Raw genomic sequence first — 22,699 nt, 5'->3', positions numbered from 1 at the left:
GGGCGATGGAGTAAGACACCTCCAAGGTTGTTGTGAGTGGTCAGTGCTTCCCCACGATGTGGGGGTTCTGCAGACTCTGTGGAGGGAGCTCACAGCATAAGAAAGAGAACTGAGACAGAGCTATCATAACTGGTGACAGATGCGAAGTGACTCAGGGCTTTGAGGCAAGAGCACCGGGACTTCGAGGCGCACTTAGAGAAAATGGACTGTAAACAGTACCTTGCCTGCTTGCATGGAGACGGGGATAGAAGGGGTCGCATATGGACATGGTTGGTCCAGGAAGACCAGACGCATTCGCTGGTTGGAACGCTAAAACTAGAGGGGGGGGAATGTATCTTTCACAGGCAGGCTGCCATTAATGATGCCTTTGTGGCTTATTATCGGTCCTTGTATGCTAGGAGTGGAAACCTTCCTACAGAGGCGATACGAGAGTTCTTGCGGGGACACCCACTTCGCCTTTTTAACCAGCTGCAAAGCGAAGAGCTTGATGCTCCTCTTCAGGTGGAAGAGATCTGTTTGACTATTACCGAAATAGCACACAACAAGGCTCTGGGCATGGATGGGCTACCCAATGAATATTATGCTGCCTACAGATCTTCGTTATCCCCTCTCCTACTCGGGGTGTATAATGAGGCATGGGAAAGGGGATGTCTTCCGGACTCCCTCCGAGAGGCTCCGATTGTGGTACAGCCCAAACCAGGCCAGGACCCACTACAAGTTCAGTCTTAAGAGGATATATCACTATTAAACTATTTGGGAAGAAACCAGCTAATCTACTATTACCCGTGATTACTGATCTGGTACACCCAGATCAGAACATGTCCATCCCTGGACATAATATCTTCCTCAATATCCTCGTCTGGATCCAAAACCCCAGTAGCGGTCTCTCTCGACAAAAAGAAGGCAATTAATACCCTGGACTGGGACTGCTTATTCACAACCATAGAGCGGATGCACTTTGGTCTAGGTAATCTTCGGTGGCTCCATGCCCTTTATGGACAACCTGCAGCACGATTTAAGACCAGACAACTAATCTGAGAGCGTTTTGATATTCAGCGCAGCACAAGACAAGGGTGCCATCTCTAACCCATGATCTTTGCCCTGGCCATGGACTTCTGACCTGTGTGTTATGCTTAAAAGCTTGTCAATGGGGGATTGTGTCAATTGATACTCAGCACATGATCTCCTTATATCGCACCGAAGCCCTAATTTGTGTGACATCTCTCCGAGATGACTTTGGAGTAATAATAGGCCTTTAGGTGAATTGGTCCAAGTCATGCTAGTTCACGCTTTGTCATGTATCAGAGTGTGAGAGAGGGGGTGATAACTCTCTCTAGTCTTTCCTGGCAATTATACACTTTCAAATACCTGGGCATCTGGATTTTCCACTCAGAACAGTAACCTCATGGAGGAAAATGTGGGTAGGGCGTTAAACTCTGTCTTGGGTTCCCTTCTATGCTGCCCATCGCTGGCGCTTTCGCCCACTGGGTTGTAAGCAAACTCTAAGAGGCTCATACTCCCATGACTGCTGCACTTTTTTGCGGCACTGCCTGTTGTGCATCCGGCGCGATTTTTCACGGATCTCAATAGGCTATTAGTAGAACTCATATGGGAAATAGGTAGATGACGGGTTGCACTGGCCGGACTTTACCATCCATTGCAGGAAGGTGGCCTGGGAGCCCCTAACTGTAATCTCTATTATGCAGCAAATCAATTACAGTGGCCAGTATGTTGGTTGGAATCAGGCCCTCTCCCAGGGCGAGAGGGTATTAAATACTCACTGGGAGGATAACACATCTACACCTGGCTGTCTTCTCCAAGGTTGAGGGTGCCCCACGTGCAGAGCTGATGTTGACCGCCCAGCACAGCTGGCCCAAATATATCCACAGGAATGTAACCCAACCCCTGTATTCGCCACTACTCACCATTTGGCATACAGTGGGGCTCCGAGAACTGCACCACCATGACGAAACGCAGAGCTGGTGGGATGCAGGTGAGGTACATAGAGGGGACCTGTTGAGGAGGGAATGTTGGTGTCATTCCAGGCCACGTGCTCGTGGTGGATCAATTCTTCACCTACAACACCAAGTACCCAACGGTTGCTTCTCACTGGTAGCATGGTGGCAGAGCCACCGACGACAGCTGTAGACGCGGCCCTGTCGTATGGGGGCATGCAGACATATCTGTAATATTTACTGTTCTGATGAAACAACATTGTAAACTGGTTACTAAGGTGCATGAGAGCTGGATGCGGGGCATACACCCTTGATGAACAAGCAATGGGAACATGCCCTACAACATATCGGGGGAGTATTGCACAACCTGCACTTTCAATTAACACAATTTAATTATCTGCACCAGACGTATCTCACACCCCGCATAGTACATATGTACCCCGCTGCCCTGTAACTTTGCCCCAGATTTGACACGCAGCCGTCTTCCACACGGTATGGTAGTCCTCTGCGATTGAGTGGACTTGGGAGAATGTGGTGGTGGTCATGGCCACGCCGGAGTCCTGTTTACTAGGCATTCACCCACATGCTAAGGGAGATAAATGCATGCACAGATTTATAGACCTGGCATTTATACTGTTTAAGCCGCAAATCACAATGTCGTGAAATTCGCAGTTGGCCCTAGAGGTGAAATGTTGGCTCCGTTTATAACTAAAATGGGCAAGAGCCGAGGCAGATGTTTTAGCGGAGGCCCGCAGGCGAGGAGCAAACGTGACAGCAGGCATGATATGGGAGGTTTACAACTGCAATCTTGAGACACATGACAACCTGCACCCCATTCTTACCCTTGATAGCTAGCCCCCCTCCGCTTGGGGAGGAACCACAGGACTGTGGATGGGGACCCTGTCTTTGACCCAGACTAGTAGGCCATGGACCCCTAAATACCAAAAAAGGGGAGCGTTTTTTCCTTATACTTACTCAGGCAGCTTGGTGTGATCAGTGGTGTGACCTTTTATACCCCTTAATGGTTTACCATTCCATGTGGGGCCCGCACATACACAAACGGGTGGGGGGGGAGGGGGTGTCTAGTTCCTTGCATGGCCACTATTCTTGGGAACATATTGTAAAATAAGGGGGGCACCCAATATTCCAAACGCATCTGGGTGAAAAAACCCAGATGCGTTTGGAATATTGGGCCCAACTTGCTTGGGGGCCTCATCAGGACTAGGGTATATAAGGATATATCTCCTGGCACAATATCAAAATCCGCAGCAATTCCTAAAGTTTCTTTGAAGAGCAGCCAATTATCTTTGACGAGAACACAAATCAATTATACATACGCAGCCACAGTCAGTACACTGTGTGCGGGGCCAATGTCTCCTTTCGTCGTGTGATAATCCATTCATCTATTACTATCTTGCATCCTATGTGGAATCTCGTTGGCAATGGAATAGGCGTGCTGTCTCTCACTGGAATGCAGCTCTCCGTGCGGTTCCCGATTCCAATATCCTTATATACACTAGTCCTGATGAGGCCCCCAAGCAAGTTGGGCTGAAACGCGTCGACTATTGTTTTGTATTAAGAGCACCGGAAGAATTTAAAACCTTTTTTTCAAATTGAGATAGAGACAGTACCAATAAATTAGATTGGGGGGCAAATACCGTTTTCCTCTCCCCAGTACTGTCCCATGGGGCGACTCTAATGCTATGGAATGCTTATGATAATAATGGTTGCATCCATTATATATATATTTGTTGTAGGGGAATAAGGAATTGACTAAATGTCCTTTGTTTTGTATGTTTTTTTGAATAATGGATTGTTGCTTATTCAATTTTGTAGGAGATGAATGTTTGAAATCGTCTTGATATGTGGATAAAAAGAGATTTATCGAGCGAAACTGTGTCCGAACAATGGTATAATTAATGGACGATTTATTTCAACATATAAGTAATTGTTTGTGAAGGAGTAATTTATGGTATCCTTCATGTTGTGACAGAAATATCTTTTTGATCTGTTCCGTCGCATCATTTTGTTTGTTGTCACTATTCTTGGGAACAGCCAGGTAGGAGGCCAACCTGGATTATATCTCCCCCCTCATCTTGGTCTTACAAAGTAGGGAATGATGTACTGCACTTTCTGTAATTGGCGCTTCAACTGTTAGGGGACGACTGTACTGCTTGGCTATTTCCACAGTATTTAATATTGAACACCTGTTGGGTCCTGGGATGTTTGCTGGCATGGTTACGACGTGTCTCATGTTTTTGTATTTAATTAAAATATGTTAAAAAAAATAACAGCCAGTTAGGTTTGTTTAAACCAAAAGCCTAGACTTGAAAAACTAAATAAATACTATATTTACTATTTCATTACTAGATAGTGGAGATGGGAGCAGGAAAGGACTCAATTTTAAACATACACTCAGCAGCACTTTTTCTGGGTTAATTATCTGTTGCTAACAACGGAGTACCGATTGTTAATATCAATGCAGTGAACATGTAATGCAATGCATGCAACAATTCTAACAAAATGTAACAAATTAACAGAGAGATTGACTTATGGACCACAGTTGTTTTGGAATAAAAAGGATTAAATTAATACATGTATTTTTAGAGATACTCATGATTCAAAGAAAGTTATAGTAGGTAACTTTTGATTGTCATAACTGAAGTTTACAAGTGCCTTCCAAACTCATTTTGCAATTTAAAAACAAAAAAATAAATAAGCAATGAGACTGCCTTGGTCGTTTAGCTGACTTCTACAATCGGAGTTTTAGCAATGCTTATATTACTTTTTTCCCAAATGTAATGTTTTTCGCACATTTCTGGATGAATCTCTAACCATTATTTTTTTTAATATTACACTTTTATTAGTACTGCCTACATGTGCAAAACAATTAAACAACCAATAAACGGTGAATACAAGTAGCAACTTAATGATACTAGGACCACCTTCAAATCATAAACATAAAAAGTACTGTTGGAATAAACTAAAGTAACTGTTCTTTACATATTCTGATCAGCACTATAAAATAAGAGATAAAAAAAAGCATATCAAAGGTGCAGTACAGAGCAAGTGATGCGGTCCCGGGTCAGGGAAAGTGTGCCCTCAGCCTACCGATTTCACCACGGCAAAGCCCAAATGTGTCAGCAGTAGCCAAAGAGAGCAGGCATAGCAGACCGAAGCCAAAATTACGGATACAGTATCTGCAAGACTGACCTATCCCACACAATCTAACTTGCTAAAGAGTTCATTATATAATAATAACACTATTGATACTCGGCAGGTCTTTTGATTAAATGTGGTCTTTTGTTCTCCTGCTGTCTCTCTGCTTGTGAGTTTGAGTCGATAATACGCCATAACCTTTTATTATATGAATCCGTATTTGTAAAGCGCAAACTACTTCCCCTTACGGGTCTCAAGGCGCTGGGAGCCGTTGTGGAAATTAAGTGAGCTATTGCCCAGAGTCACATGGTGCAGAGCTGAGCTGAGCTGCCACCAGAGTCAGTGATGGAACCGTGAATCCGGTGCTCCAAAGTCAGCTGCCCTGGCCGCTGCACCACACCTCTCCACCAAACACATGCAATTCAAACCCAAACATTCTAGTGAAAAAAACATTAATTTTAATACTATGCTGGTGTGTGACACAATTCTTTAGCATTATATTTATTATTTTTGCAACTGCTTAAATCATGATGCGATAGGCAAACTATTGAATACCCACATTGCCACACAAGCGAAGATGGAACTACTTCACAAACTCCCTTCATGTGACCATAAATGACATTTCTAAAAGTTCTCATTTAAGAACAAGATACAGTGTGTGCGGTGATCCATCAAAGTCTGTACATTTATCAGTAGAACGCAACATGACTTGTATTTGTTCACTCTCACCTCTATGGACTCGCCCTTGAAACAAAATTAAAAGATTAACAGCTCCAAGCAACAGGGGCTAGAGACATCAGAGAGTGCTCCTGTTTCTTGTAGCTAGTACATTTCTTTAGGAGACCTTGATCTGTTCTCTTAAAACAACAAGACATGTAGCGCAGTCGTGCAGACAGGATCCACGCATCAACCACGGTGATCACTACACCAGTGCAATGCACAATCTTAGTAATGGTCTTTACATGGAGAGTTGAAAGTCTCTACCATCATAACAGAGTAATCAAATGTGAATACATTTAGAATATACAAAGGAAGGAAGACATGCTACAGGATCAAAGCATAACAAGAAAAGATGTATTGAAATATGAATGTGACATTACCTATATGCATCTCGTCGCCCCTCTCTGGCACTGTGGCTGTAGCTGGTGCATAATTTACTGAAGGAGATCAGTTTTAAATCCAGCTCATTCTCAAGTTGTCGGGCTTGCTTCCGAAGATCTAGGGCAAGGAGCAAAGAAAACATGTATTTCATGTTTTTTAAATGAAGCCAAATGTAATGTATTTGTATTTCGAATGTATTAAAAATGCATAGTCAGCATTTCTAATAGAGGTGCTTGTTGTACTTAGTAAACAGCACATCGCAGCGAACAGTATATGAACAGTTCCAGCAGATAAATATATGCAGAACAGTGATATGTAATGATTTGCACAGTTATTCCTAGAAAGGCAAGATTTGAATATAAATAGTACAGACACAAATAGAATATATATAGTTATATACATAAATGCTGTTTGCAGGGTGTTAGAAGAGTTGTTTCAATGGCATGATCTTTCTAAGCCAAGCTGGAGGAATTCTAGTTTGTAATTTGCAAACATGGCAGTTTAAACCAGTGTGCAAATGAGCTGTACACTCAGTTTTAGCGTCTTGAAGATTACACCTTATCAAAACGTTTTGCCAAAACGTAGGTCTGTCTGATGGTAGCAATAAGTGTGACACTTTTCACCATTCTAAAGCCAATACAAAACAGAGCATTTATGTAATCTAATTCATTTCGCATAGGTATTAAATATAAGATGTACCTAATACAGATACGTCGACCAGACAAGCCTTTCAGACAATAAAACAAACAAAAACAATGTAAGCGGACAGCACGAAATCATAAGAGAAAGGTAAAGTATATTTAAGTGAATACGATACAACAGTGCAATCTGTCAAGTCGCGACACACATCCATTTACGCATATTTGTTACACTGTCCTAGATTTATTGTTGCTATAATTACTATATATTGTTATCTGTTGCAGGCAGACAAACCACACTCATTTTTCACACTAATAGTTGAGATTTACCAAAACTACAAAATAACATTAGTAATTATACCGAGACATTTAAAGGGACGAAGGAGCAATCCAGCCGGTAGTATGGCCTGCACTAGCTCCTCCAGGGCGGAAGCAGCAAAGCACTCCCTTTATACATTTGGTTCCAAATCAAACAAGCATTGGCATAGCCAATAGGTCTCGCCTTTGGGATTTGTGTGTTTAGCCAGAACTTTTGGCTATGTTGTAGAGCATTGTGGCTGCTGTGCATCATGTTGAAAAGATATAATAAAAAGTGTTAAGCATTTTTGTTACCTTTATACAAACCAAGACGACATTATATACAACTGAACAACCTGATTAAAAAAAGATTTTAACATAAAAAAAATCTCTTCTGTTTTTTTGTACTTGTACTGCTGGCAACTTCTTCCTGCCTGTTTTCATGCTTGTTTGTTATAATTTTATTTGTTGTGGGGGAGCGGGACATAATTAACGGGGGAGTGGAGGATGTAAAACAGTAATTTAATTAGAACACGAGCAGCAGACGGACACTAAGGGAGAATCAACAGATGCCAGATTCTGAGGGTAGACTGACGTGATGCTTAGGTGGTGCGCTGATGCAAAATGGTGGTCGGGAGTGATGTTTGGTGCTCAGGTGGTGCCACTATATAGTGTGTATTAGAGATACGTTGTGAATTGTGGAGTTGAAATATGTTTGGTGTGTAATTATGTGGTGTGTATTGGAAAAGTGTGGAGTTGAATTCTGTGTCCTGGAACTGTGGTGTTGAGTGAAATTATGCTTAGTGAAATTGTGTCATGGTGTGGAGCGCATTTATGTTGATTGGTGGTATGTGGCAGAGTGCATTTATGTGGAGTGTATTTATGTTGCATTGAGTAGAGTGTAATTATGTGGCATGTAACTATGAGACACAGTGGTATTAGGTGGAGTGTATTTATGTTGCATTGAATAGAGTGTAATTATATGACGTGTAATTATGTGGTACTGAGTGGTATTATGTTGAGTATTTATGTTGCATTGAGTAGAGTGTAAATATGTGGCGTATAATTATGTTTCACTGAGTGGTATTATATGGAGTGTATTTATGCTGCATTGAGTAGAGTGTAATTATGTGGCACTGAGTGGTAATATGTGGAGTGTATTTATGTGGCATTGAGTAGAGTGTAATTATGTGGCACTGAGTGGTAATATGTGGAGTGTATTTATGTTGCATTGAGTAGAGTTTAAATATGTGACTTGTAATTATGTGGTACTGTGTGGTATTATGTGGAGTGCATTTTATATTGCATTGAGTAGTGTGTAATTATGTGGCGTATTGCGTGGCACTGAGTGGTATGTGGAGTGTATTTATGTTGCATTAAGTAGTGTAATTATGTGGCGTGTAATTATGTGGCACTGAGTGGTATGTGGAGTGTATGTTGCATTCAGTACAGTGTAATTATGTGGCACTAAGTGGTAATATGTGGAGTGTATTTATGTTGCATTGAGTAGAGTAATTATGTGGCACTGAGTGGTAATATGTGGAGTGTATTTATGTTGCATTGAGTAGAGTTTAAATATGTGACTTGTAATTATGTGGTACTGAGTGGTATTATGTGGAGTGTATTTTATATTGCATTGAGTAGTGTAATTATGTGGTGTATTGCGTGGCACTGAGTGGTATTATGTGGAGTGTATTTATGTTGCATTAACTAGTGTAATTATGTGGCATGTAATTATGTGGCCCGGAGTGGTATTATGTGGAGTGTATGTTGCATTCAGTACAGTGTAATTGTGTTGTGTAATTATGTGGCACAGAGTGGTATTTTTTGGAGTGTATGTTGCATTGAGTGAACGGCGCAGTGTAGTGACTAGTGAGAAATACAGTGAACAAGGAGTGTGCTGTGAGATAAAAAAACATATGCAATTGATTTTTTTTTTTGCAGAGCTTTATATAGCGCAAACTTGACCCGAATCCAATCAGGTATCAGAGCGCATTACATAGCACCAGTTACGTTACATGAGGACACACATTCATTCTTTGTTAGGCACGGGGAGATTAAGTGATTTGCATAGAATCACAGGACGTTCAGCGTCATTACCGAGACTCGAACCCAGTTCCCCAGGTCGAGCGCCCTAGCCGTTAGGCCAACTCCTCGCCCAGTTGCACAGTTTCAGAAAATGATGTGGCCCTGTATTCAGGGCCACACAGATGGCACTTAGTATTATAAAGTGAACAGAACAATACATCGACGTTTCGACCCCAAAAGCACCATTTAAACGGAGTCTTTATCAGGACAATGCAAGTATACATCTCAAAAAGTGTAAGGGGAAGAACGTACAAGTAATAGTGGTTCTGAATCGATCAGTTTCACAATACCAATCCGTTTCTGCCAGATACTGTTAAGCGCACTCCTGAAAAAAAAGCAGGGTCAGTCACGATCGCAGCGTAAAGGAAGAATCAATCAGCAGGACGGTCAGCAGAAACAGATTGGCATTGTGAAAGTGATCGATTCACTTGGTTGCCCCATTGTTTGTTTACCCACCTTCTCATCTAAAGTAGTCCTCTCCGGTGCCCTTGCAATAGCAGCCCAATCCTAGCCGCCCACACAAGCCTTACAACCAGTACCTGACAACTGACCATGTGGAGTAGGTAAAGTTTTTTAAAAATATTAACACGAACGGTCAACTAGCCTGACATTTTTTCACTGCTCTGAAATTCATCTCAGCCTACGCTCATCACCACCTGCACAGCACTCCTCTGTACCCAATTTCTCAAAGTCCAAGAAACCAACACCCTCTCTGTAGGCCACCGGCCACCCAGGCAGGTCTTGAATCTTCACAGGTGATCGTCACAGATGTTCTGCTTAATTGCAGACTCTTACTGGGCGACTAGTCCAGACTGCAAAAAAATGCACTTTATACTTCTTATAAAGTTTGAAAAGCCAACCTCAAACACAACAAACTGTCCAACCGATGTATTTCTTTTAGCTGCAGAGCTTTTTCAACTCACAATCTTCAAACTTATATTTTTTTGGAAAAGGCTTCTGTCTCCAGCTGTTTCGATAATCAGAAATAAACCTCCAGATATGGCCTCAACCAAAATATTGCCCTCCTTTCCAAAACACAAGCAGTAGCCAAGTTAACATCCTCAGGCGCTCGGCCAACAGTGCCTAGTTTGTACTAAATGCCTAAGTCTGGTCATTTCAACATTGTGCTGAATACAAGTTCCTTCCGGAGCCTATCCATTAAGCTGTGCCGGATCATATGTACAGCAAGATCTTGTACAAGCCCGGTGAGCGTCCGGCTAAGTCGAGTGATGTACACATCATGCTCAGTAGAAAACCCTCCACAAGCTGGGCCGGCACTTTGCAAAGCCTGATCATGCTCCGTAGAAGATCCTGTACAAGCACTGGTGTGACCTGTTGGGCAGACAGACAGACAGATAACACGCCAGGAAACAACTATTCATATACACATCATGCTCCATATGAAATCCTCTACAAGCCAGCAGGTGAGCACAGGGCAGTAGTCTGCACATATGAGTGTCATGCAGTGCAGAACACACTCCACAATCGGGTGAGCGGCTCTGATCACGTGAAGGCCATGCATTCCAAGAAGACCCTATTTTTAACCTACAGACGAGGCCACCATACTCCCATTTCCGTTCCCTGTTACACCATCCAAAACACACAAACATTTTAAAAGACTTGTGGTGCAATTTCATAACAGATACGAAAAATTCACCAATAACACTTCCAACTTAAAATATTTCTGTAAGAAAAGAGGCCTATTATGCTTCCCCACAGATGCTTTATAAAGGGCAGCGAAAGACCCTTCACAAACGGAAAACTTTGCCTATTTAGGACACTGGATTAGATGTAAAAAGAAACTCACTATTGGAAAAAGAAGAAATTCACCCTGTTTTAGAAAGCAAAAGGAAGACAATTCGATAAGCCTGGTACATGACTCTTAAAGTCAGATAGGATTCTCTTTCTTCTGAGATTTATCTTAGAAAGTGTTCTATGACACCATATTGAGGTTGGGAATATAGACCTACCACATTAAGCACCCAGTTTATTGCCTACCACTACACGGTCACAATAATTACATTAATATTTTCATCACCACATTGTCTGCCTAAGCTTATTAACTATTATATCCACCTGTGCTTCCCTTGCAATGGAGTGTTTAGGTCGATGCAATGGATGCGATATTACTCTTATGTGTTAGAATGCATCCAACTCTAAATTTCAGACGGACTGTGAAGCATATTTTAACACACTTAGGAGTGGTTTTCTTTTACTGGTTTCTGATTAATACATTGTTTTGTATTGCTTTTTGGTAGGAAACACTTTATTAACTGTTTTGGGTTGCATAAATTCCTTGCATCCCAGTCGCCTCTTGGTTAATTATTTAACCCGAGGCAAGATCGAAAAAGACTGAAGTATCCCTTGGAGAACCACAGCGGTAGAAGCTCGATTACAGCGCATAGAAGCCTTCTTGTGCACTTCTACTGACGAAGGACAACCTACATCCAGCAGTCCACCGAGCAGCACTCAAAGAGGCGTGCACGAGTAAACCCGGAAGAGGAAGCTTCGGTGGCAGTGTTTATAATGCAGCGCCCCTGAGGGGAAGAAGCACAAGGCCGGTCGCAGCTCTATTAATGTGCGAGAGACTCTTTGCTACCGATAAACCCTATGAATCTACAACACACAACTGTGCTACATACTCACGGTTATCGGATGAAAACGGTACCGTCTGGCATTAGTACTCTAATCTCCCAGAACACATGACCCCAGGACAGCTCAAGAAACCCAGACAAGCTGCAGGCAGAGGAAGGGAGCAGTCCCGATGTATGAAAGCATCGGTGTTCACCAGCCCAGAAATGTGCTTTACAAATAAAAACAAACCTGCTCCCAGCCAAAGGCGGACTTGTGTGGAGGACAAGCTGAGCACAAGAGAGTAAACAAACCGGCACAACAACAAACCCGGGAGTTGTGTGCGCACGCGTGCCAGCACGAGCTCCATCTGTTTCCAATTAACGCGAGAGCGGGCGCGATAATTGGAAACAGATGGCGCTGAGGCTCGCTCCCGAGCACCCTAGGCCAGGGCAGAACGAAGGCAGGACATGCACACGCCTTGGGTCAATTGCGTGCTGTCTTTCTTAGAAAGAGGCATGCAAAGGCCAATCGCGGGTTAAGCACTCGCACAAGCGTGTGTTCAGCAATGAAAAGCATGCGCGCTGGCTCAGGCGAGACCTAAAAAAACAATATTTTTTATAAACTAATGCTTAACTACACAAAGAAGTTTATGTTTATTTAGTAGAAAGAACCTTGCACTCCCATCTAAACATTTTATAATTATAAATAGCTTCCATACTGTGTACATACAGTTTGGTGGTTCTCGAAGACCACAATACCTTAACAACATGTTCTGTCCTTCCCTCTGTCCTTGAGAACTAACAGTTGTGGAATTAGTACAGCTTTGCTTAACTTGCAAGTTATATTGCCAATGAAGCTACCAGGTTTGGCCAGGACTGGCTATCATCGGAATAATAGGACATGATAGTAGACTAACTGAAAGACCCATGTAATTAGCTCTTTGATTTTCTCTGTTGGATGGGTTGTCATAATTTACTCTACAGATTATTCTCCAAATTGATATTGCAGTGACTACACTTTGTACCTGTCAAAAAGTACTGCAAGGCAGATGCATTTCACTACGATAAAGCCGAAAAAACGTAGCAAGAAATATAAGGGGCACACATTCTTAATCAAGTGCCAGGCCGCAAAACAGAAACAAGCACAGATGGGTTTAGGCTCTCAATAAGGCACTCATGCATCCATTCATTTATCCACTGACTCATTCTAGCATTCACTAGCTTACACAACCACAATAAAACACGCGCACAACCCAAACAACATATTCATGGTGGGCATATGCTTGCTATAACCTGGGCCACTGGAATTAAGCGATTGAGTGGGCACTGCAATTTTCCTTATAATTGTGGATATCTCGCATTTGCCACATATTCCATCATCTGCTGCATAATCTGTAGATTTTGCCAACCCAAAAAAATACATGTTTCTAGCTCAAACGGTTCCAAAGTGATTAAAAAGGCAGTGACACGTTGCGGCGCAGTGGAAGGCCCTTTGCAAAGGTTGGCTGGTGACCTTTATGTTCCTTACTGCTATGTTTGAGCGTTAAACTGGTGCAAATCATGTGCCACCTATGCACAGATATAGTTAACAAGTGTAACAAGCATTGGCATAGCCAATAGGACTCGCTTTTGGGACCTTATGTGTTTAGCCAGAACTTTAGATTATGTTGTAGAGCATTGTGGCTGCTGTGCATCATGTTGAAAAGTTATCATAAAAAGTGTTAAGCATTTTTGTTACCTCCGAGGGGAGGGGGCACTGTGATCTCACTGAGGGGAGGCTGTTGGGCTGTGCTCTCCACAGGGAGGAGAGCTGTGGTGAGCCTGAGAGGGGAGGGGGTGCTGTGATCTCACTGAGGGGAGCTATGGGGCTGTGCTCACTGGACTGAGGGGAGCTGTGGTGAGCCGGCTGAAGGAGCCTGTGTGTCTGAGAGGGGAGGGGGTGCTGTGGGGCTGTGCTCACTGCATTGAGGGGAGCAGTTGCTGAGCAGGCAGAGGAGAGCCTGAGTGTCTCCGAGGGTAGGGGGCACTGATCTCACTGAGGGTAGCTATGGGGCTGTGCTCACTGGACTGAGGAGAGCTGTGGTGAGCCGGCTGAGGGAGCCTGTATGTCTGAGAGGGGAGGGAGAGCTGTGGTCACCGGAATGAGGGGAGCTGTGGTGAGCCGGCTGAGGTAGTAGTAGTCTGGGGGAGGTGGGGGTCCATGAATTACCTGTGAACTCACTGAGATAATCTGTGCTCTCCACAGTGAGGAGAGCTGTCTGAGGGAGCCTGTGTGTCTATTTGGGGGTGTGGGGTGGCAGGCTGAATCCCCTGTGATCTCACTGAGGGAGCAATGCTCACTGCACTCTGGGGAGCTGTGGGGCCCACCGTTAGGGCTGAGCTGAACATAGAGAGCAAAGCTGTGGAGTCGTGATGGCGCAGTGAGAATGGCAACCTGTCCGACTGGGCTCTCTTAGGTCACTACTGGCTCTGGTAGTTTCATCACGGTAAGCCGGGACACGTGGTGGTGAGCTCACTAATAACAGACACTCTGGTGAGCTCTCGTGGGGGGAGGGGGCAATTCATTGGTGAAACCCATGCTGGGTTCATTTACTGAATCTTTGCGAAGAAACACTCCAAAGGGACCTCAAGACCTGCAGCTCACTGAGACCCGTGAGCAGTGCGCCTCGCACTTCTTTCGCCCTCACACTGCGGAGCGCCGTGTCCCGGACACGATAACCGCACCGCATTACGTGCGACATGGAAACAATTGACACAGCAGATCACAACACAGACGCTGCCCTTCCATCCCCACTCTTCATGGCGCAGCTTGCAGCCCATGTAGGCAAGCGCTTTAGTGCCTCGCCTAGGGGTGACAAGCACTATACAAATGTTGCAATTTAATACAACACATCAATAGGTGTTAAGCAGCTCTGGGCTGGCTGCGGGCATTCTCCTGCTCTGCGTGGGGGGCTGTGTGACTGCTGAGCTCCCCGAAGGAGGCTGCTAGGTACTGTTGGGGTCACAAGGCGTGAAACTTCTCTGGGGTGTTCTCATAATGTGCTGGGCGCATGGGCTTACGCAGCGGTGCTCTGGGTGGTTACAGAGAAGTGTTGTGTGACTGCTGAGCTCGCTGAGGGAGGCTGCTAGGCGCTGTTGTGGTCACACCCCACGGTGGGGCGCCCGTGCATAACTTGCAGCAGCATGTCTGCTGAGAATTCAAGTACTCTGGAGGCTGCAGCCAGGGAAAGGCAATGCAGCCCATAAGCACAAGCATTTGAAATGCAATCGGTCTCGCATTAACGCGAATTTGAGCTATCGGCATTGCAAATAACAATGCCTTTTATTTTTGTTTTTAAAACATAATACCAATAGCTTAAACTCGTATAAATTCAAAACCAATTGCATTGCAAATGCTTGTTTTTATGGAAGCACAAAACCTCTGCGCAATCACTATCAACATGTGGGCAGAGACAAAGCCCGTCTTTGTAGTACTCCTGAAAGCTCTTTTGCAGGTTGATCACATTACATCTGGTGACTGCTGCGCTGTCAGGCAAGGCCGAAAAATGTGTAATATACGCTACTGCAAAGTGGGCTAAAGGGTAGTGTTTAAAGGCTTAAAGTGTTTTCAAACGTTATACTTTTAGTAATGTGCAACCAGCCTGTACCTACTGCACACCTTTTAAGGTGTCCATTAAAAAGGCAGCATTCCAGAACTTATATTACCATTATAATACCTCTCAGAAATAATAACTGTGTTTGCATTTCTTTTATGTAGGAGAGCGCTGTGCGGAGAAGGCTTGTTTGTTCTCTACCTCTCTGACCCTTGTCTGCCTTCACAGTACAGGAGACCAGCGCCATTAATAGGATTTTTTAAACAAAACAGTATGGGGCTGTACTGGTGAAATGAAAACAACTTGGGAGAGTCGCTCCTTGAAGAAATCTCCCACTCCGACCTGTGCTCTACAGACTCGTGTAGCTTTGGGACTCTGTAGCCTGCTATGACACCCATGCACGCTGCGCTTGTTGGCGAGGGATTATTAATAGCCCAGCCTGCTAGTGTGTGTGGAATTCATGGATGAGGAATAGTTCAGAGCTGTTCTCTGGTGCTCGCCAGATTAACACTATTCAGTACATCAAAGGCTAGAAGCGCAACCTGTTGACGCCGTCTGTTTTTACAGATAACGGGGCCCCCGGCGGTGCTGGGGCAGTGATAAACAAACGGTCTGTCACTTGAGAAGCACAGCAGGAAAGTGAGGGGAAGCTTTCAAAACACCCCCCTGTACCTCTAACTCCGGGACATGGCGGAGAGGAAATTGGTGCGTCACCCCTGTCCTCGCGGGACTCCCGCCCCAGATGAACAATGCCCCCAGGACATGGGGTTGTAAATCCGGGTCTAGACTTCCCGTTTACAAAACACTGTTAGCCGGTACTGTGGTGTAATTAAATCAGTAGAAATGGCGCAAATCTACAACTCCCACAATGTTTTAGGTTACTAGTTTCTTAACTAAAAGCCAAAGTCTCCAGAACTGTGGGCCGTTAAGACAGTTTATGACCACAAAGTGCATTTATAACAAGATAACCAGCACGACCAGCGCTGACCACTATCTGTTTCCAATTATCACAACCGCGAGACGCGGCGCGATAATTGGAAACAGAAGGCGCTGCTGCTCGCTCCCAAGCACCCTAGGCCAGGGGACAGAAAAGGCAGGACATGCGCCCACCTTGGACCAACTGCGTGCTGTCTTTCTTAGAAAGACGCAACCAAAGGCCAATTGCGGGTGATTAAAAAATAAAACACGCACGAGCGTGTGTTCAGGGTTTAAAAGCCCTTACTAACTGCCTTGCAGAGCAGCGCATGCACGCTAGCTCAGGCGAGACCTAAAAATGAAAAATAATAAAGGAATACTATCAGAAAATTTGCAGCATTATGCCGCATAATTTTGCTTTTCTTGCCGCATAAATCCAGTGACCCTGGCTATACGAAATAGAATTAAACATAGCAGTCAGTATTCATCCTGCAGTGATACTGTACATAGTTGAGAATCGATATGCTTGCTATTTTAAAATGAGAAAACAATGATACGCCATTGAGACTACTATTTCATGATGGTTGCCTGGCTTAGAGGACTATGTCGTAAGGGATATGGCGCACTGCAGATTAAATGGGCCACAAGCAAGCTGTCCATTAGCACAGCTCAGGGAACTGTAGTATGCTCTAAAAACGAAAATAAACAAGCATTTGCAATGCAATAGGTCTCGCATTTGCAAGTGTTTGAGCTATTGGCATTGTAAATGACAATGCTTTTTGTGTGTTTTGAAAACCTGCAAGCGGCGCGTAAACATTCACTTTGTACTTCTAGTCCTTGCTTACGAGAAGCAAGGCTGGCAGTAAAAGGGCACAGTTACTGACAGCCTTGCTTCTCGTAAGCAAGGACTATAAGTACAAAGTGCGTCTTTATGAACCACTTGCAGGTTTTCAAAACACAAATGAAAGGCATTGTAATTTACCAGGCCAATCGCTCAAACTCTTGCAAATGTGAGACCTATTGCAATGCAAATGCTTGTTGAGCTCTGAGACGGAGGCAGTAGCAGTCATAGGAAGGCAAGGACCGTGACGCCAGGCCATGCGTTTCAAAAACAGGAGGGAGGTGGCGGCTGCAGCTAAGACCTCGGTTATAGAATGCACAGAAAATGTGGCAAGATAAGAGCAAGATTTACAGCCCTGTTTACAACAGAGCTCTGTAAACCAGAAGCACGGGTCTGGAGTGCTCCCACTTAAAGAAATAAATAGTGCTCACTAGCTCTGAGTAGTAATATATGTAACAAGGGCCGTCCTGGAAAATAGGAGGAGCTTTTAAAGCCCATATCCTGAATACAGCATGTCTCGCAGAGACAGAGCAAACGCTGCCTAGGCGAGGCCTAAAAACAGAAAAAAAAACTAAAATTGATCTACACAGAGAAAATGGAAAAATAAAGCTCTGGCCCATCAGCGCGCTGGCATTGAACCACCATCATTTTCAGGCAGATGTGTACATATGATCATAGAAATGCCATGACTTACATGGCAAGAGAGCCAAAGGTTGAAGTGGGTTGACCCACTACCCCATGCCATATGCTATCATGGACGGATGCAAAGCGTAAATAACACTCATACGGATCAATGGCAGAAGAGAATTAATCAAAAAGCTCCACTATTTATGTTTATATATATGTATTATCAATAATTTTTTATTATTACATCCTGTCAGACAACTAAGCCTGCCAAGCCTTCTGAAGATATTTCTAGCAAGAATTATTACAGTGCAAATCTTCTATCCCAGGGTTTGGTCAAAGGGGATAATCAGCGCCAAAATTCTTGCCATAAAAGGAAATCTGGGAGAATTCATGTAGCAAAATTCATGTCTGGAGGCTTTCAGATGTTGCAGTAACAATCCATGTCTTACTCTGTTTGACATAAGTTTTTCCTAATAAATCAGGCCTACTGCCTTTGTTGTTACTGTACTTATTCATCAGCTCAGACCTAGAGAACCGGAAATAACTTTTCCCAATGAACCGATCAGGCCTACAGTTTCTATCAATGGCTTGTCACAATACCTTGCCCATCTCTAGGGTTCTCAGCATAAAAATTCCCACAAGACAACTCATCTGGAACACCCTTTCTCAAAACAATATACAATCCCTTCTAAAAGGCTTATTGCAGTGCTACCCACAATATTTTTTCCAAGTGAGTCACCAACACCAAATCCATTGCCTAGTAAGGGAATCTGTGAGATTCCAAGTATCAAAATAATTGCCTACAAGCTTCAGCACAATGTAATAAGAACCCACCCCTAACACCCTATCATTATTAACACATGCTTTTCACAATAAGTAAGTCAGACCTATTGGCGTTGCCATAATTTTGTTTTCCATAACAAACAGATTACCCTCTTGAGCTCAGACATAACTTTTCCCAGTGAATAAAAAAAGGTCTACACCCTTTACCATTGGCTTGACACCTTAACAAGCACAGGCCTGCTGAAGTGTGCATTAGTTGGCAACCAACATACATGCAGTAATGAAAAGAACAAATACATTAAAAAATATTGCAGTTGGTAAAACAATATACATCCTTCTCAAAAGGATCTCACACAAATTAACACAGTGAAAAACTGGTAGCTCCAGTATTTGTCAGTGGAGGTGACCAATATCAAAACACTGGCCTACTGAGGTGATGTGTAAGATTTAATGTAAAGAAATACCAGTCTATGGCCTGTAATACAAAGTGATACCAAGCCACCATTACAGGTCTAATTGCTTTAACAAATACTTTTCACAATAAATAAGCCAGGCTATTGCCATTGACAGAACTTGTCATAACAGATCAGAACTTTCACCCGGACACCCCTTTTTCCAGTGAAACGATCGGGCCTGTAGCCTTATATGTCACCATAACCAAAGCATGCCTAATGAATTCAACATAAACTTTTCCACAAGGCAACCATCAAGCATACAGTCTTAAAATTACAAAAGAATACAACATTACAGCTGGAAAAGCAAAATATTAACTCCTCAGACAGCCCAACAAGAATTATCACAGTGCCAAGCTTCTAGTACTATAATTTATCAGAGGAAATTTCTAACACTGAAGCCCTGGTAACTACAGTAATCTCGGAGATTCTATGTAACAAAATACCTCTGAGCAGGGTTTGATACAGAGCAATAACTATCCACCTGTGACTACATAGTTATTGTGAAAAGCATTTGTAAAAGTTAATATGTCAAGCCTACTGTCTTTATCACAACTTCTCATAATAAACAGTTCATGCACACATCCTGATCACTGGCTTGTCACCCTAACCAACTCAGTCCAGTTGCACTGAGCATCAACTTTCCCAGGAGGGAAAAAGTGAAATACAAGCAGTCTTATCACACAGATTCTGCCCAATCAAATGCTGTGTTCAAGGGAGGCAACATGTGGGTGGAGCCCAAGCCCCTCTAGGAATAGTATTTCTGACGGCTCTTTTTCCGATACCTGCATAGGGTCATAGACAGCTGCGCTGTCAAGGTAGACCTAAAAAAACATCGGAATGAGCGCTTCTATGATAGCAAAGGTCAACAGTGCTTTAAGGTACATGTAGGTGAATCAAGTGAGACACACACAATTGTTAAAGAAAAATCATCATTCACCCGTAGCTAAAATAGGAACACTGAAGCCAGTGAAAGTGCTAGCTACAAATGTGATTTTACCTCCTCCGTCACACCGATTCTGATCAATGCATCTCTGGGGAGATTGGCAACAACAATACAATTTATACTGTTCGTTTTCAGCAAGGATGACACCTCATTTTATTCATCTCATCTTTGATTAAACAGCAAGAGTGGCATGGTATGAAGAGAAATAGCAGTGATTTAGAGACCAATGATTGTGAATCAAAGAAATACCTGTGATGGGGTCTGGAAAGACAGCACCACTGATAAAGGTTCACAAAAAGGAACATTTAAAAAAGGAGGTGTGGAGTATTTTTACATGGGAAGAATGATAGGCGAGTTAAGGACTGAATTACAAAGAGGTGTACAGGAACCATTGGTGCCACGATTAATAGAACAAAAACTGCTGGATAATTTTAGGAAAATTTGGCACTGGCATACTATGCCCAAAAATGCATGTTATCATCATACGAAGGCACTGGGGGATGGGCAACCTAGAGCCTGACCACCACTCTACGTGTGGCTACATAGGAATGGCAGGAGACACCATAAAGGCCATCACCTGCCTTTACAGAGCAATTGTCAAAGACTCCACCCAACCCCTGGCGACGCTCAGATGTCAATGGACAATAGACCTAGGTATTACACTGGAAGACAAGGATTGGGAGAACATACTTGACAGAACTCTCAGGGTCTCGAGTAACGCCCGTTTAGACTCATTAGTTTCTACATCTTACACCGAGTATAACTCACCCCAGAACACATTAACCGATACTTTCACTGGGTAGATGTGAGATGCCTAAGATGTAGGGAGCTGGTAGCGGACATTATGCATATGATTTGAAGGTGCCCGTGGCTGTCTATATATTGGCAGGAGGTGACGACAAACAGCACAAATCATCCACCGGAAGGTTCCATGCGAACCGGCACACTGCATTCTTAACCTATTCCCCACACAGCTAAAGCAAGGGTCACTAACAAATTTCAGGATTTGGCATATATTCTGGCCAAGCGTGAAATTACTAGCCGATGGAAAGCGCCGGGGGAGTCCTGCATTGTTAGATGGAAATGGGAACTGGAGAAATGGGCAAGCTGCGAGGGTAGAATCCTGCTTAGGAATGCACAGAGGAGGATAGGCAAAATTGAAAGAGCCAGGGCCTGGGAGCATCTGGTGGAGAGTATGCGACACAGCGACCTGTAATCAGGCAAATCAACACCGGTAACACAGCCCCAACAGGGAAGTCACCTGCACGGGACTTGGTGCAGGTGCCACCAGCTGAGTAGATTCAGACAAGTCGGGAGGGTCGCGAAAGACTCAAAAGAGACTATTAGCAACAGGAGAGACGGGTACCAACACTGTTTAAATGAAAAAGAGCGCCCCATACATGCACAACACAACACTAATAGTGACCTGCAGTTGGGTTATGGGAGGGGGGAGTTTGGGGGAAAATACTCATGAATCAGGTGCATGTTAGCAAGATATGTGGTAAAACTACCTGAAAATGTAAAAGAGAAGTTTTGACTGTGAGTCAACAGGGAAGATGTATGTAACTTGGCATACTCAAGAAGGTAACAAAGAAATAAAATCAGTTTTAAAAAAAAAATGAAAAAATGCATGTTATCATTTACCACTGGGCAACATATATTTTTTCAACGGTGAGCTCAAAAGGCATTTTTAAAACAAAAATGCACCACTTGCTGTGCACATTTAATATACCATTTTCTTATTGGTTACCCTTTTGTCAGCACAATACCAATCATTGCTTTTTCCCATCATCATGCTCCAAATGATACGCTTTATGGAATTCCTCCAGTTTCTCTTTGTTAAATTACCACCCAGCGATATACCTAGCCCTGTATGTGGAGCACAATCTGTACTGTGATATATATACACTAATCTTTACTTCCCACTTTTGTTACTTCTACTTTCCTTGACAAAATTTCAATAAAGTTTTAAACAACAAAAAAGTTGATCTGAGTGCTGACTGGAAGATGGGACAGAAATATTTTCGACAAGTATACAGGAGGATAACTTGAATCACCTTAAAAATTATGAATAATGGGTTGTATTGTGCACTTTTATCACAAGTAATCTCATTCCATCACATAATATGCAAAATGCTCTAAAATGGTTTGCTTCTTACCTCAGAGCCAAAGCGGCGTATACTTGCCACCTTTCACATCAGCTTCTCACACCAAACACTACGGTGTCACTTAGTGGTCAATCACATCTCCTGTTAGTCAACATCTACCAAACCCCCTTGCCAAACCATTCAACCTCACCTGACAACTATGCAGATGACACAAATCATTCTAAAACAAAATGGATGGGCCAGAGGACCTCTAGTACTCAAATATTGACTGCCTTTTCACCATAAGTATATGGATGATGAGTAACTGTAAAGACAGATATCATGAAGTGCGGACAAACACAAAAATATAAGTCTGATGTCATTTGGCCAATGGAAGTTGAGGCTCCTCCAACAACATCAAGAGAGGTCAGAAAGCTTAGAGTAACCACAGATTCAGGACTATCATTGACACCGCCAGTCAACAAGGTAACAAAGAGTGCCTTTTTATAAAATAACACTGTGTTGCATCTTCCCAATCTTGGGCACCAACAAATGCTACAAACTATCCTCACACTTGTAACCTCCAGGCTTGACTATGGCAAAAGCCTGCAACATGGCACAGCCAGTTACATCATATTCAATAA

General features: G+C 43.3%; 1 protein-coding gene across 1 annotated transcript in view; it reads right to left on the bottom strand.

The window, feature by feature from the left end:
* The window catches only part of GOSR1 (golgi SNAP receptor complex member 1), a 396,735-nt gene that overhangs the window by 352,185 nt on the left and 21,851 nt on the right, over positions 1 to 22,699 (bottom strand). The window contains exon 2 of the mRNA XM_085649246.1: positions 6,215 to 6,332. Within this exon, the coding sequence (XP_085505372.1) occupies positions 6,215 to 6,332 (118 nt within the window). The remainder of the gene's footprint in view (positions 1 to 6,214; positions 6,333 to 22,699) is intronic.

The sequence above is a fragment of the Triturus cristatus genome, chromosome 3_2 (genome assembly GCF_964204655.1).
Source record: "Triturus cristatus chromosome 3_2, aTriCri1.1, whole genome shotgun sequence".
NCBI classification, from domain to species: Eukaryota; Metazoa; Chordata; class Amphibia; order Caudata; family Salamandridae; genus Triturus; species Triturus cristatus.
Note: the sequence above shows the minus strand (reverse complement) of the source record. Positions and strands in the feature narration are given on the sequence as shown.